The 15,983-nt window shown below is 43.8% G+C and overlaps 1 protein-coding gene across 5 annotated transcripts in view; it reads left to right on the top strand.

The window, feature by feature from the left end:
• Positions 1–15,983, top strand: part of PPP2R2B (protein phosphatase 2 regulatory subunit Bbeta) — a 455,567-nt gene that overhangs the window by 387,217 nt on the left and 52,367 nt on the right. For all 5 annotated transcript variants that reach the window (XM_060296398.1, XM_060296401.1, XM_060296400.1 and 2 more), the window contains one exon: positions 5,997–6,174. In XM_060296398.1, coding sequence (XP_060152381.1) covers positions 5,997–6,174 — 178 coding nt within the window. The remainder of the gene's footprint in view (positions 1–5,996; positions 6,175–15,983) is intronic.

The following is a 15,983-nucleotide window of genomic DNA, read 5'->3' as shown; positions in this document are numbered from 1 at the left end:
AGTAAATGGGTTCTGAGAGGTGACAGATGATCCTGTATTTCCCAAGAGGAGAGGCAGGAAAGATAATGAGAAAGTCTTGAAGGGAGGAAAACTGAAAGAGAGGTGGGGAGAGACAGAAGGAGGGAAGAGGGAAGGGAAAGAGAGCAAGGAGAAGGGGATTTCTTAACACGGAGGGGGATCCGTATTGGGCAGCTCCCTGCACCTCCCTGAGCCTTCTTCATCCCCACAGTTACACCTGTGATCCAGCCCTGACTACTTATCCTATATCTCCTACCACTTTCCTTCCCTGCTCACTGCTCTCCAGCCACAAAGGATCCTCACTGTTCCTCCTACCCTCTAAGCACATTCCAACCTCGGGGCCTTTGCACTTGCTGTTTCCTCTGCCTGGAATGCTCTTCCCAGAAAGCCACATGGCTGGCGCCCTCCCTTCATTCAGCTCTCTGCTCAAGCGTCATCCCCTGAGGGAGGCCTTCCATCCTCACCCCACCTCACATAGCATGACGTCCATCCTGCACGCCCTCACCCAGCTCAGGTTTTCTTCATGTCTGATATAGAGGAGGAATTGATTCCATGTTCTGAGTGAATAACAAAAATCGCTGACTGCCCCCCATGCCCAGAAACGCACAGAATCACACACTTGCACGCATGCGCTTTGCTCCGTCCCCTCCGAACTCTGCACACGCCGGTCCCTCTGACCAGAGCACAGCTTCCTCCCCTCCCCGCCCCCAACTTCTGCCTGGTGGATTCCCACAAACCCTTCACCTCCTGCTCGCTTACTAGTCCTGTCCTTTTTGAGGTCCCCCTTGAGCTCCCCAAGCAGACACGGGGCCCGTCTGGCTGACACTGTCCTGGGCAGTGCACCTGCACTGAGACATCCACGTGCGTACTTATCTCTCCCACACACCTGAGGGTGATCCTCCAAGCCCAGAGGACAGCAGCCAAGGACTTAGACTCCAGAGTCGGAAGTGCCGGGCATGAGTATGAGCTGTGTGACTTAATACAGATTACTTAACCTTTCTGGCCTCTGTTTCCTCATCTGTGCAGCAGAGATCATATGCTCCACCAAGCTAAATGATAGGATACTGATGAGGGTTCACTGATGAATTAGTTAACATTATGAGCGGTCAGCTGGGTCAGAGGATGGCGAGTGGAGGGTGTGCTATGCGAGGTGGGGTGGGCTTGGAGCACCTCTCTCGGGGGGTGATCACTGAACAGAGCCCTGAGTGATGTGAGGGAGGGAGCCACGGGGTGCTCCGGGCTCCTCTCATCCACGAACACCCCAGCTGAGACACATCTCTTTAAGCCCCGTGGCAGGTTAGACTCTGAGGCTGCTCTCTTGGGCCCTGGGACATTATCTGGCTGATACTCTAACACGATGCATGTCGTCTTGCCAACCAGGCCAGGGTGCTCGTCCTTCAGAATCAGGCTCCAGGCGATGAGCAGAAACTGAATCAAGGTCAGGGAGGAGTATGAGGCACCTGAGGGAAGGCCATGAATTCCGGCATCGCAGTCCAGAACCACCTGTACCCTGCGAGGGCCGAGGGCTGACCCCCATTCTCATTCGCAAGCACAATGCAGCACCAGCCTTGTCTCAGGGATGAGTCTAGGCCCACGGCCACTGCCAAGATATCTCAGAAAAGAGGGTTTGAACTACCATTTGAAGGTCCTGGTTTGATCCTGGAGTTTGTCTGGCTCTGTGGAGAATGACTCAGGCACCTGCTGTCGGGGGGCAGAGGAAGGGAAGCTCTGGGATGAGTGGCAGAAACCCAGGCTGTGTTGACAACCCCAACTGGGTGACCATAGACGTGGCATGTCCCCTCTCGGGCTCCTGATTTCCTCATCTGCAGAACTTAGGAACTATCTGGGCCACTTGGTCTCAAAATTTCCTTAACCACAGAAATAGTTATTTAAGCAGGATATTGATTGAGAATCCAAAAATATTACCAGGAATGATGAAGAGGGTAAGGCCTAGACACCATGGCCTCCCACTCTGCCCCCCCGCAAAACACACACGACAGCCTTGAAAGAGGCTTTCATGGCCCTTCCAAGGTTCAGTGTTCCGTGATTCAGTGTCACATGCATATGGCACAAGCCTTTCAAACTGTTAGGCTGAACCACGTGAAATTACTGAGCTTTGACAATTTTTGACTTGCAGAGATGACATTCTCATATTTCAGCCTAAGGGTTTCATTTGTAACCGTGGTTACGTGTGCTCACGCAGGAACCAAATTGTCCAAGTTGAGCCCCTCATCTTCCTCTCTGTGTGACATCGGACAGGATACTTCACCTTTCCTGTAAAATGGCAAACAAGGAGTCTTCCTTGTGAGGTCGGCTACTGAGAGGGCTGAAGGGCAGGGGTGCTGTAACGCAGTGACTGCTACTACAGGAAGCCCTCCATGATCTTACGGGGAAAGCCGAACTCAAGGAACTGTGTCCCACTCTTCTCCCTGCCTGGCCCCAAGAAGAGTAGTAGAAAACACAGTCCCATCAGGGTTTCTTCACTGGTCATCCTGTCCAGCTTGAACTGCCTTTCCTCCCTCTTCCTTCTTGTGAGGGGTGTCACTGGGCAGTGGATAGCCTTGACCTGGGCATGGGAATGGTGTTGGAATATCATGAGTGACGTTCATCCCCTGCCTTATCTGGGCAAACCATTAGCACTCCCTCCTCAGATACCTACCCGGAGCTTCCCCATAAAGTGCCACATCATGCAATATGTCAGCCTGAATTAGCACGCAGCCAGATCACATTAAACTGAAACTCTGGGCTGGCAGTTACCGCTTGGTAATGCCTCTTTATCCTGGCTGTCATGCTCCCTTCCCTGCCACCAGAGCCACGGGAAGCCTCTGCGGACAGTGCGTGGTAATGAAGGAGGCCCAGGGAAGAGTTGAGGAAAAGCCACAGGAAGTCCTCACAGATTCCGTTTCTTCCACAGCCCTGGGGAGCCTGCTTTGAGCTCTACTACCTTGCGGGGCTGGGCAGAGCTCAAAAGCTCCAGGTGGGGAGTTCCTTTATGACAAACCGCGAGAGCAGGCGTGTGTCTCTGAAAGCACACATGAACACCTACAGCACCAAACTGAGATTTCTAGAGGCAGCTTAACCACAGAATTCTATGACTACCACTACCATTATTACTACCAATAATCCTATTGATTCCATAAATTCTATGGGCACTGTACTCATATCCCTTACAGAGCATTGATCACATCTTACCATGCATGCTCTTTGAGTGTGGTGTGATACAGTGGAAAAAGCACTAGATTTGCAGTCAGATAGACTCTGGGATCAAATTCTGGCTATGCCTCCTATAGCTGGGCAACTCTGGGCCAGTGACTTAGCTTCTCTGAGCCTGAGTTTTCTCTTTGTAGTAGTACTTTGTATTACTAGTATCTATTTCACAGAGTTGTTGAAACAATTACTGAGATGGTGTATGAAGAATGTTTGACGCAGAGTCAATGCCCAATAAATATTTGCAGGAGAGTTCCTAAGGGCAAAGGTACTTTTCTTATCCATTACAAAGCCTTAACTCAGACACACTCTCATTTGGCATTCGATAGTATATCACCATCCTTTTCAAAGTTCTGCTTCATTCATCCTCTAACTTGTTCTCCAGTGTACATCAGAAATGATCTCATCAAAACTTTGAACCTGATCATATCAAAATCATTGGAAATCTTCTGATTTCTTCCCATTTCTCTTAGGATGATGGCAAAAATCTTTCCTGGGGCCTGCCTCTTACCTCCCCTGTCACTTCATCTTCCACCATGGTTCTCATCACTCTCTGTCTCAACTACATTGACCCATCGATCTTTCATTCTTGCCTTACCCTCACCACGGGGCCTTTGCACACGCTCTTTCCGCTGAACGGAGCATTCTTCCTTCCCCTCCTGGCCCAGTAAACCCCTTCTCATACTTTAAGCAACCAATTCTTACTTCCTCAGCAAAACTTCTCCAGACCTCCCTGACCAGGTGAAATCCTTCTTAATGCTATTTCCTCTCCTTTTGTACTTACTACAAATAAAATGTACTTACTACATTTTATTATGAGATGATTTTGTACCTACCTCTACCAACTGGACCAGCCATATGAAGGCAGGACCTGTGTCTGGTTTTGCTCACCAGTTGAACCCCCCAGGACCTTGTACAGAGCTCAAGCAAATGTTGCTGAAAGGGTGAGTGGGAGGTTGAACTGAAGGGCAAATCATCTCAACAGATCCAAACCTTCTTGATAAGTAGGGCACAGTGAGTATTTCAGATAATATAACCGGAGCCCAGAAGGGGCAGGATAATGGCCCGAGGTCACACAGCCTGTCAGTGAGGGGCGAATCTGTGGTCAGAACCCAGGGCTCCTAGTTCTTGCCATTCCTGGGCTTATACTATAGAACCATTATCCAGAACAGGGTGGAGGGCTCTCAAAGACTTTCCCTCCCATCCCACTGCTGCTTTTCAGAGGACCCTGGCTCTTCCTATATCCGCATCTCAAGCTCCTCTGGTTTCCAGGATATCCACTGCCACATTTGCACAGAATTCTGTGATTCCTCTGAATTGTTCATTTAACTTAAAAACTACCTCAAAATCCTTCAAGACTGAGCTGGGAGAATTCTGTTTTCTAAAAGGTTATATTGTTGAGGTGACTGCACTCCACAAAATTTAACCTTTGTTTCCGCCTTCTTCCCCTCACCCACTGGGTTGACAGAAATCCAGAATTTGAAGTCTTGATCGACCACCTGCTATCAAATCAGGGCTCAGTTGCAAGAGATGACTTCCCTGAAAAGCAAACAGCTTTTGGTGCTTTTATGTTCTCATTTCTGTTAAAGGGCCGGGCCCGTGTTTTGTGTTTGTTGCATTGTGTTTTAGTCTGTCTCCTCTGAGGCGTTAGTTTTCCCACTACTTTCTCAGGAGCCAGTTCAGCCAGGTGTAGGCAGAAGTGCCCTTGAATTCAACGAGGGAGTCAGAACAGAGGTTGGTCTTTGTTCCCATTTGCCAGGAAGAGCTTCTTGTGTGCAAAACTATATTTAACTGCCTGATTCTCTGACCCATGGGGAAAGTAACATTTACTCACGTATTCTTACTCGCTCACTTAACAAATATTTACTGATTATCCTTCATATACCAGTAAGATGACTATATAATTTATTGTCCAAATGAGGACAGTTTTGATGTGCAAGTGGACACTGCCTTGTTGGTACTCCAAGACAACAGGTTAAACCAAGGATGTCAATGGCTGCCCTATATATTAATGGCTGAATTTGGGATACTAGAAATTTGGGTGATTATACGCTTTCCCAAAATTCCCTTAAGGATTGAGGATAAAGCCAGGATGGGGTCTAGACCTCCAAAGCCATGAAGGATAAATTTTAATCTCAGTTGAACTAGACGTTTCTAAAATTTTCCTACAACTTCCTTTCAAAAATAGATTTCATGGGGCTTCCCTGGTGGTGCAGTGGTTGAGAGTCCGCCTACCAATGCAGGGGACATGGGTTCGTGCCATGGTCCGGGAGGATCCCACATGCCGCGGGGCGGCTGGGCCCGTGAGCCATGGCCGCTGAGCCTGCGCATCCGGAGCCTGTGCTCCGCAACGGGAGAGGCTAGTGTAACAGTGAGAGGCCCGTGTAACGCAAAAAAAAAAAAAAGATTTCATGGTTAAAAAACAAACAATCTGGAACAACAGCTCTGGAAGCTAATGACCCCACAGTGGATTCTAAGTTCCCCTGAGATGAGGCCACTTTGAGGGCCACTTGAAAAACATCTTAGAATCTATAAAGGATGAAATTGCCCATCAGGGCTAAAGGATGGTGACATTTTTGAGGAAGGAATAAAACTAAAAGGAACCAAAGGGAATAGGAACAACATGTAATTTATCAATCTCCTTTTCCAGCTCAGAACTCCTTTGACGTAGTCATGATTTTGTATATGATAATAAAGGACATAAACATGCACACTCTTTTCCTAGTAAAGAGCTCTGGGTTCTGAAGTGATTTGTTTCCCTTGCATTCCAGGTGCCTGTCCTGAGACCCATGGACCTGATGGTGGAGGCCACCCCGCGAAGAGTATTTGCCAACGCACACACATATCACATCAACTCCATATCAGTCAACAGCGACTATGAAACCTACATGTCAGCTGATGACCTGAGGATTAACCTATGGAACTTTGAAATAACCAATCAAAGTTTTAGTATCCTTTCTTTAGGGCCAATAACCAGTTGGCTTGAATCAAGAATATTCAGGTATGAGCAAGCTTGGGGGAAAGTGGAATAGAAAGGGCAATCACAATTGAAGACCTAGAACTTGTGGAAAACTGTTCCCTTTTAAATTACATTGGCATCTGTGATACTCATTCATCTGAACAAAGTTAAGGAAGTACTGAATTACAAGTAGTGGACCAGGGCTACCTCTGGATTAGAACTCTGATTCAATCCCTTCATGCAGAGGCATTTATGGGTCATGAATTACAAACTAGATTTGACTTTATCAACTATAAGACCAGACCTTAGAGTTCAGTGTAGGGTTCCTTCCTCTTTTAATGGATTCACAAATGGCCTATATGGACATTATGGACCACAGGTACACAGGAGATGGTTTCCATTGTGTCGTAATAATGAAAATAACAATGGCTGCCATTTATTGAATTCCAAGCACTGAACTGGGAATATAATGCATAGAATCTATTTTGAAAGATGCATATATCATTATTGTCCAGCTTGATGAATTTTCACAGACAGAGCACTCCTGTGCAAGTAGCATCCAGATCAGAAAACCAAACTTTATTAGCAATGCTCGTGTCCCCATCACACTTCTTCAGTCTCTACCTGCCAAGAGTATATTTGATATAACAACCCCATATTGACATTATGGGGTTGTATTATTATCTTCTGTTTAGCTAAAATTTAGAGAAGTTGAGACAATTGCTGAATGAGTAACTGACCCAGTATTCTCACCCTACTATATTGACCCTCTATTTAATATTAAAAATCGGTCATTTATTCAGCACCTATCCTGTGGTCCATCCCACCACAAACCTGACTCTTCACTTGAATTCCCAACCTCAGTTAATGGTTTCACCATCCAGGTAGCTAAGCAACTGGCCTAAGAGTCAATATTGATCTTTCTTCCCACTCACCAGCCTCCCCACCCCCCAGCCCAATATCTGTGAGCCCTGCCTTTGCTTCGTCTAAAATATATCTCAAATCAACGCATCTTTCTCCATCTCCATTCTACCGACACACACTAGTACTGGCCACTGTTGTCTTACCTATGCGACTGCAATAATCTACTGTCTAGTCTCCATTCTCTCTTGCTCTCCTACACAATACGTGTTCCACATAACAGAGTAGACCTTTCAACATGTAATTCAGATATCATTCCTCCCCAGATTAAAACACGCTGGTAGCTTCCTATTGAACTTAGAATAAGATCCAAGTTCTTAACTCTGGACTGCAAGATTTCACATGATAGTGGCCCTGCATCCCTCTTTGATACCCTATCATACCAGTCTGCCCTGATTCACTCTGCTTCGGCCAACTATCCTCTTTTCTGTTCCTGGATAAACCTTGTTCTTACTTCCATCCTCTGCATGTGCTGTTCCCTCTTTCTGGAATACTCTGCCCCCAGAGTCCACATGGCTAACTATGTGTCATCGTATAGACTTCAGTCTCCTGTCACCTCCTCAGAGGCACTTCCTCCCACTAACTCCCAAGTAACCCCCAATAACCCTCTATCCCCGTTAACTTCATGACATGTATCACTATTTGAAATTCGTTTTCTTATTTGTGTATTTTGGGTTTCCCCATATTTGAATGTGAATTTTATGACAGAAAGAACTTTGTATGATCCATTCCTGTATCCCAGTACCTAGAATATTCTGACATACAGAAAGTACCATTTTGATGGGACATGTCAAGTTTGAAATACTGGTAGGTCACCAAAGTGGAGCTATATCCAGTGGATAATTAATCATGAAAGAGAAGCTGGCAATTTCACCTTAAGTGTATATTAGTTACAGTACAGCTCTGAATGTTCTGATATAAAATAGACTCCATAATGGCTCAAACATATAGAAGATTATTTCTCTTGTAAAGTCCAATATTGATGATCTCCATCAGCAGGCAGCCTCCTCCAGTGAGTGATTCAGAGATTCAGGTTCTTTCCATCTTGTGGTTCCCCAGTGTCACCATGCTTATCTGCATCTGTACAGCAAAAGAGGAAGGTTGTGTAGGACCACACATGGGAGACTCCTGTGAGCCAGGTTCTAAAGTAGTGTGCATTCCATTGGCTAGAGCTCAGTCACATGATCACATCTAACTGCAAGGCAGGCTGGGAAATGTAGTATAGCTGTTGCAAATGAGTAAAAAGACCTGGTTTAGGTACACAGACACCTGACCTTCACCACAGAAGAGTGCTCAAGGCTTTTCAGAGTTCCCCAAGGCTTTTCAGAGAATGCAGCTGTAAGCCAGTCGTGGTGATTATGGAGACTGAGAACTGACCATTAAGACCGTGACTGACATCTTTTGTTGATCACAGAGCAGACGCGACATACTGTCTGAGCCTAGGAGAATCTGCCTACAGATTTTGCCTGCAAGTGCAGCTGCTAACAGAACGAGTGTGGGTGGTGGTTCCCTTTCTCCCTTGATGTCTATTCCAAGAGCCAGAAATCTGCTCAGGCTCAGCTGAGCTTCTGCTGTCCCCAGTCTATGTGACATGCTTTCCAAATTTTGCCTCCAGGCCTTCAAGAGGGAGGGAAGTTTCGTTAGGCATTTTAGAAGACAGATGCCTTGAGGAGAATGCAAAAGGGACATATTAATAGCACAGTTGAGGTTATATTCTGCAGATGTGTGACAGCCTGACAGATGCTGGCATACAAATGAGACTGTGCCATTCACCCTTAAAGCAGCCGTATGTAAAATAATCATTGTCATCATGAGAATGATGATAACTGATGTACAGTTACTTTCCACCAGACCGCCCTAAGCACTGAGCAGACTGTACAGACTGGGACCCTTTTGCTTATCGTCTCTGAAGTGCGGCCACCTCTGGGGTGGGAAGCGGCCATCTTTCAAAATAGTCTCGGAAAAACACCAACCAGCAGACAGGCCACCAACCATCGATAAATCATATGTTGTTTAGCACCATTTCTATAATGCCTCTTATCCACTAAGGAGGCAGAAGAAACATGGTTCAGTATAGAAAAATGTGGGGTTCCCAAAGTATGGTATGCGCATCCCTGAGGTGGGAGGCGAGGTTCTTCTAAATACTACATGGACGTTTTTTGTTTTCATAATTATGTATTTGTGCTAATGAATATTATAAAATACAACTATCGTATCAATCCTATGATATTACAGATACTGAAAAATCCATTTAAATTTCAAAGTGCATATAGGTAAAGAAAAGTATTAGTAAATATTAAGGCAAGTGGCCTTGCAATATGGTTTTTAAAAAAGTCATAACTTCTAGTGACTAGCATTTGGTGTGACATTGGCATTATGGTTGAGAACAGATTCTCTGGAGTCCAACAAGCTTAAAATTCTCAGCCAGCTCTACTACTTGCTGGCTGTGTAAGCTTTAACATGTCTTTTAACTTAGCCAAGCTTCTACTTCATGATCTGTAGAGAGGAGCTCTGAAAAAGAGGATTGTTAGAATTTTTTAAAAAGGTGTTTATACACACACACACACACACACACACATATATGTGTATATATGTGCATATGTATATACATATATATACACATACATATATGCTTAGGGCAGTACCTTGCTAAGTAAATGATCAGTAAACAGGGACCACCACAAAAGGAAACTAGAAAAGTTGAGTGTTAGAAGGGTGGATTCTGTTCTGCTGAATTCATTATCTGCGTCATCTTCTCAAGTCTAGACACCTCCTTTGTTTCTGCAGTTTGATGTTCTTTGCAAGATGTTACTCATTATACCCTAGTTACCAGATATCCGCAGGGTCTCTGAGGTCCAGCCCTTGTATTTAGCACCATATCAGAGGGAAGCATTCCTAGCCTTATGGCACCTGGTCTTGAATCCTCTTCCTTCCATCTGTAGCCAGTCTGTCCCTGTTTTGTGTAACAGGTTCTGGCTTAAAGTGGTCAAACTTTGGCCTTAATCGGTTAACGACATCAGGACAATAATCATTTCTAGATTAGTGATTTTCTAGGGCAAGAGGCAGCCCCAACTTTTCAATAAAAGAAAATTGCTATAAAAGGATGATTCTTAATTATGAAAACTATGGTATACCTAGGATCCTTTGAACTCTGTTCTCAGAACTAAGAATGAATTGACCTGGGCTCCTACCTAGTCCAATATGGGACCTATTAAATAAATCCACATCGAGTAAAAAGTAAATATACAGTCCTCAATAACTATATACTGAGCACCTAGTTTGTGCCAGGCACTGCGATAAGCCATGGGGATATAAGAGTGAAAAGAAACAAATTTTCTGCTTTCAGAATGACATTCACCAAATAATCACACTAATGAGTGTATTATTACAAACGGAAATAAATCCTGTGAAGAAAGGGAATATGGTTTTGTGAATGCATTTTTAAAAACCTGATGTAGACTAGGGAATAAAAGAAGGCTTTCCTGAGGACTGATTGTTAAGTTGAGATTTGTAGGAGGAAGAGTATGAGCTAACTTGGCAAAGAAGTGAGAAAAGATCAGTCCACCACGTACAAAGGTCCTGTGGCAGGAGGGAGCATGGTATGTTGGAGGAACTCAAGAAGGCCCGAGGGTGAAGTAAAGCATGGTGTGAGCAAGCTAGAAAGATAGCCCAAGACACACCTTGCATAAATCCAGTCTCTAGGCATGAGACAGAGGGTTTCTCTGGGAGAAAGCAACTGGATTCCAGGGGTACTTGATCTCTGACTTGGTCTTTGTCAGCCCTCTGCATCAGCTTCACTTGTCAACTGAGCTGAGGCCCTTTTGGATTTGATTCCCTATCAGGGAACCATAACCAGAACTCCTGGCTTCTAGCTCTGTCACTCCTTAGTACTAGGGACAGCAGTCTTCCTTTTAATCCAATAGGATTCTGCCGGGCAAGCTTTGAGGGACGCTGTGGGGCTCGTACAGATTTCTCTCCCTTGTTGCTGCTGTGGCTTTCATCCACAACTGTACATATCAATTGTACATATCAATCTTAGTCTGGCATTTAGTGTCATAGGAGAACATTCCTTCCAGTGACACGTCCAGCACATTGGCCTGTGTGTGCCAGGGCAGCCCCCTCTTTGCCATATTAAATGCAGCCTTTGGTGGGTTGCCTTGCTTGTGTGGTTGCTGTATCTGACACCAGACCTAGGGCTTTTGGGGTCTGCGGATTTCTCCTCCCACAGAGCAAGCCCTTTGAGCCTCATGTTATCAGGGGAAAGGGCAAGAATGCAACTCTGCAGACTTCTTTCGGACTTCTTGAACGTCCTTGGGGCGGTATCACTGAGTAGTTGGGAAGGCAGACTCTGGAGTCAGATTCACTGGATTTGAACCCAGCTCCATCTCCTAAAACCTGTGTGACCTTGACAAGTTGCTTAACATTTCTCTGGCCCTCAATTTCCTCGTCGGTTAATGGGGATAATAATACCACCTATCTTAGGAGGTTGTTGTGGGGTTTAAATGAGGTTGTCTTGTAAGGTATTTAGCCAAGTGCCTGCACAAAGAGAAGGCTCTATAAATAGTAGCTTTTATTATTTGGGGCATATCCCCAGCCCCCTGTTCTTCTTACCTTGTTGCTTGGATCCCATTCTCTCCTAAGAAAACCACAGGCTGAATGAGCCACACTACACAGGCCTGGCATCTTGGCCTATTGACCTACTGTGAGTTTTCTGCACCTTAAAAAAAAAAAAAAAAAACCTTCCCTAAAGAAGGCTGCTAAGTCATAAGAATGAAGTAAAGTAAAACCCAGAAATATTTTTTATTTAATTTTTTTAATTAATTTTTTATTGGAGTACAGTTGATTTACAATGTTGTGTTAGTTTCTGCTGTACAGCAAAGTGAATCAGTTATACATATACATACATCCACTCTTTTTTAGATTCCCATATAGGTCATTACAGAGTACTGAGTAGAGTTCCCTGTAGATAACTAGTAAGAACCCATAAACATTTATTGAGCACTTACTATGTGCACTGGAGATGCCAAGATGAATAAAATTCCATCCCTCATGTCATGGTCCATGTAATCTGGAGGGAAGGTGAGTTCAACCAGAGAAGCAAAACCAGTAGGAGAGGGTGTGCGTGTGTGTGTGTGTGTGTGTGTGTGTGTGTGTGTGGAGAGAGAGTGAGAGAGAGAAAGAGAGAGACAGATTGACATATTACCATGAATTAGCCTTGTAATTGTGTGACTGGCCAAGCAAATCCAAAGTCTATAAGGCCAGCAGTCAGGCACAGAAAAATCATAAGCAAGCCGGAACACCACAGGCATGAGCATCACAGGCCACATCCACACATGGCCATCAAGAAGGAAGATTGAGAGAGAAGGGAGAGAAACTGTAGTCTCAGCAACCATTTGGAGTCTCTTCCTCAAGGAAGACCTAAGCCTTTGTTTAAATGCCTTCCAACTGATCAGTTCAGGCCCACCCAGGATAATCTCCCTTATGATTAAATTAAAGCAACTGGTTAGGGCCTTTAAACCACGTCTGCACAGTCCCTCAGAGCAACACCTAGATTACTGTTTGACTGAATAACTGGGAAAACTTGTGCATATGTGCAAAGCGGCTGCTTTCTCTCTTTTGTCCTTCAACTCACCTGAGAGAATAAACCTTGTTAGCCTACCACAACCAGAAACATTTTAGAAATGTTTAGCCTAAGCAAGTTAACATATCACAAAGCTACCAAAGTGAGTATGTGGACAGAGGGAGACAGACATGTAACCATACTAAGGAAGATGAGACTAACAGTTTTGGGGAGCCTCTATTAAGTAGCAGGTATATTACATCATCTCCTGTAGTTTTCTTCCTCTCTTTGTTGATAAATTAACAAGTTCAAAGGCATTTGAGATTAGGTAACTGGTCACAGGATTGGGGATTAAAATCTAGATCTGTCTCACTCTATACTCCAGTCAAATGTACTCTATCACACTATCTTAAATTACGCAAATAATAATACACGTTAAGTGTATTCATAGAGGTGCGTTCAAGGCGCTGTGGATACACAGGTAGAAAGAATCATGAAAGAAGGGCTAGAACACTTCATACAGAAAGGAACACTTCATACAGAAAGGAACACTTGGGTTGGCCTTTGAATGAAGTATTGAGTATTTTCTAATGGAGAAGTGTCAAGCTCTGTGTCACGTGAATAGGAAAGAGTCTGTGGTTATGGGACTTTCACATACCCCACCCCACCCCCAGTCATAAAGGACATCTTATCCCAGTGTCTTTTGAGCTCAACACATACGTAAAAGCAGTACCTAATAGGGCACCATGTGTCTCTTTGTCAGTCCTCTCATATTGAGTCTAGCGATTGGCGAAACCCTCCATGAATATTTGCACACTGGCTTTTTTTAAGCTCCTAAGAGAGGAATATCCTTGGAGTCCTCTTTGGAGATCTCCCGTGTGTTATCATCAAGCGACATGTCCATTCAGCTGACAAGATCTGGATGCTCTGTAATCACTACTTTATATCCAAAGATTAAATTGAGACTTTGGAAAGGAAAGAAAGACTTCAAAGAAACTCATGTGCCCTAAAACGGAATCCAACTCTAATATGCTCAGTTTGCAAGGCCATGATAAGGTTATTCTCCACCTTCAGTATTGGCAGACTTTAAGTGCTATCTGAAAAGCTTCAACTGCTTTTGCACATGGGTATCTTACCCAGGTAAACTTAGATTCCACTCTCCAGCTCGGCCTGCAGACAGGCTTCCTGCTGGACTCTGCTGTCATTGGTTGGCTTAGATAAAAAGAAAGGGGGGAAAAAAACACCTTGTCAGTACCAGCAAAATTAGCAGTGATAAAGACAGAAGCATATGAGGACACCTTCAAAAGCCCACAAACCTAATGCATATAAAAGCTATCTTTGAAAAAATGCATGTTTCCTTTGAAAGTTGGGATTATTCAGTCCACTGTAAAGCCCTCTAATGAATAGCCTTTTCTCCATTATCTTATTTGATCATCAAAATTTCTCAGAGACGGACAGAGTTAACAGAACGATACCCATCCAAAGGCAAAGAAACTGAAACCCAGAGAGAGAAAATGACTTTCATGTTCTCCGAGCAAAACAGAGTTGGAATCAAAACGGAATCCCAATCTTTTGACCCCATTTTGTTACAATGACAGTATTTATCACAGTATTATCTTCAGTTTTACCCAGAGATGAGGTTCCTGGTCTCTCAACTCTCTCAGAGATGGTTCTAAGCCAAGGAAACTACTTTTTTTTAACTGTTTGTTTTCTTGGTTTAATAATCTGTATTCATTATAGAAACTATAAAATGACCTACAATCTTACCACCTAATTTTGTGTATATACAACGAATTTTCATCGCAATTTTAACTTAATGCTAGCTAACTCAACAATAAGGGCTCAGAAAAATAAGTTAATAAGGAAATAAAAGAAAAGGGAAAATTTTTGTAATTCTTGATTTATCCAGGAAGCTTTCTCCTGTTCAGTCTAGGGCCACACACACACACACACACACACACACACACACACACACACGTGTGCACATACACATCCCACCCTCTCACACATACACACTTTCTTTCTCGCTTCTCTGCTTTATTTGTCTCTTTAGCAGTTATTACTACCTAATATACTGTATATTCTATTTATTTATCTTGTTTAGTGACCATGTCCCCTACTAGAACATAGGCGCCACAGATCAGGGGGATTTTTGGTCTGCTGTGGTCACTGCTGTATCCCCTGTACCTAGAAAAACCCTGGCAGATTCTTTGTGAATGTTTATGAAATACATGAAGGAACAAATGAATGAATGGACCCAAGCTAGGGTTACCGAAGGATAACTTAATGCCAGCCTTAGAATCTAATCCCCCTGTAAGATATAACTATGTTTCCTTCCATTCTGTTCTCTCTCTCATTTTTTTCACATGGCTATGATCAGACTGTATATATTTTGTATCTAACTTACCTCACCTAAAATTATACACGTATATAATAAGCAGAGAAAATATCTTGTCTTTTTCCATCTTAAAATACTACAACTTCATCAAAAGAAAATTTGGAAACGAAAACTCATCATTGAAAAGAAAACTATTCATAGACCCAGCCCATTGGAATTCTCACTAACATTTGGTACTTTTGCCTTCTAGGTCATCAGTTTCAGAGTGTAAGTTCTAAATGACATTATGATCACACTAAAGATGGAATTTTTCATTACAAGTTTTTTAACAAACTTGGCATCTCATTGCATACACAGTTAAATGAGATCGATCAGAATTTACTTAATCGTTTCCCTATTTCTGTATATTTAGGCTGTTGTCCATTTTTTTCTTTTATAATATCGCAACAGACTTTTTTTTATAAAAAGCTTTTCCAAATTTGGGTTTAAGGAAATGACTTTTGAATGGTCCCTATGCTACCCTTTAGCATCCTGCCATAATCCCCTTCATTCCCTCACCCCACTGCTGATGTAATTTATGGCTCTGGCTTCTTATTTGTTTGAGCTCATCCCTTAAGGGGTGACCTCCCAGTGTCTTCAATTATTATTTTAAATGATGCCTTAGGTCATTGCCTGGCACAGCAGTGCCCTCACCTTCCCGCCTTCGGCCTTCCAAGCATGGAGCTCAGCTGCCAAACTGGCTGTGCCCCCTCCCGTCTTCAGCACTGCTTCCAGAGTCCCAGCAGAGAGGCAGATTAACCCCTTTTGTTAGCAGAGGTAATTTGCCTGGGCTCCGCATTAATAAGGAATGCCGTAAGCAGTTGGGGTCAGGATGAACAGATCTGTCAAGCCCCAGGGTTAATTTAATAGCAATCTGTTGGCTTTCTGCCTTGTATATTAGCCATGAATCCAGTGCTCTGTTTTGCTTTTGCCGTTTAGTT

This window comes from Globicephala melas, chromosome 3 (assembly GCF_963455315.2).
Source record: "Globicephala melas chromosome 3, mGloMel1.2, whole genome shotgun sequence".
Classification (NCBI taxonomy): Eukaryota; Metazoa; Chordata; class Mammalia; order Artiodactyla; family Delphinidae; genus Globicephala; species Globicephala melas.
This window is presented reverse-complemented; position numbering and strand designations above follow the sequence as displayed.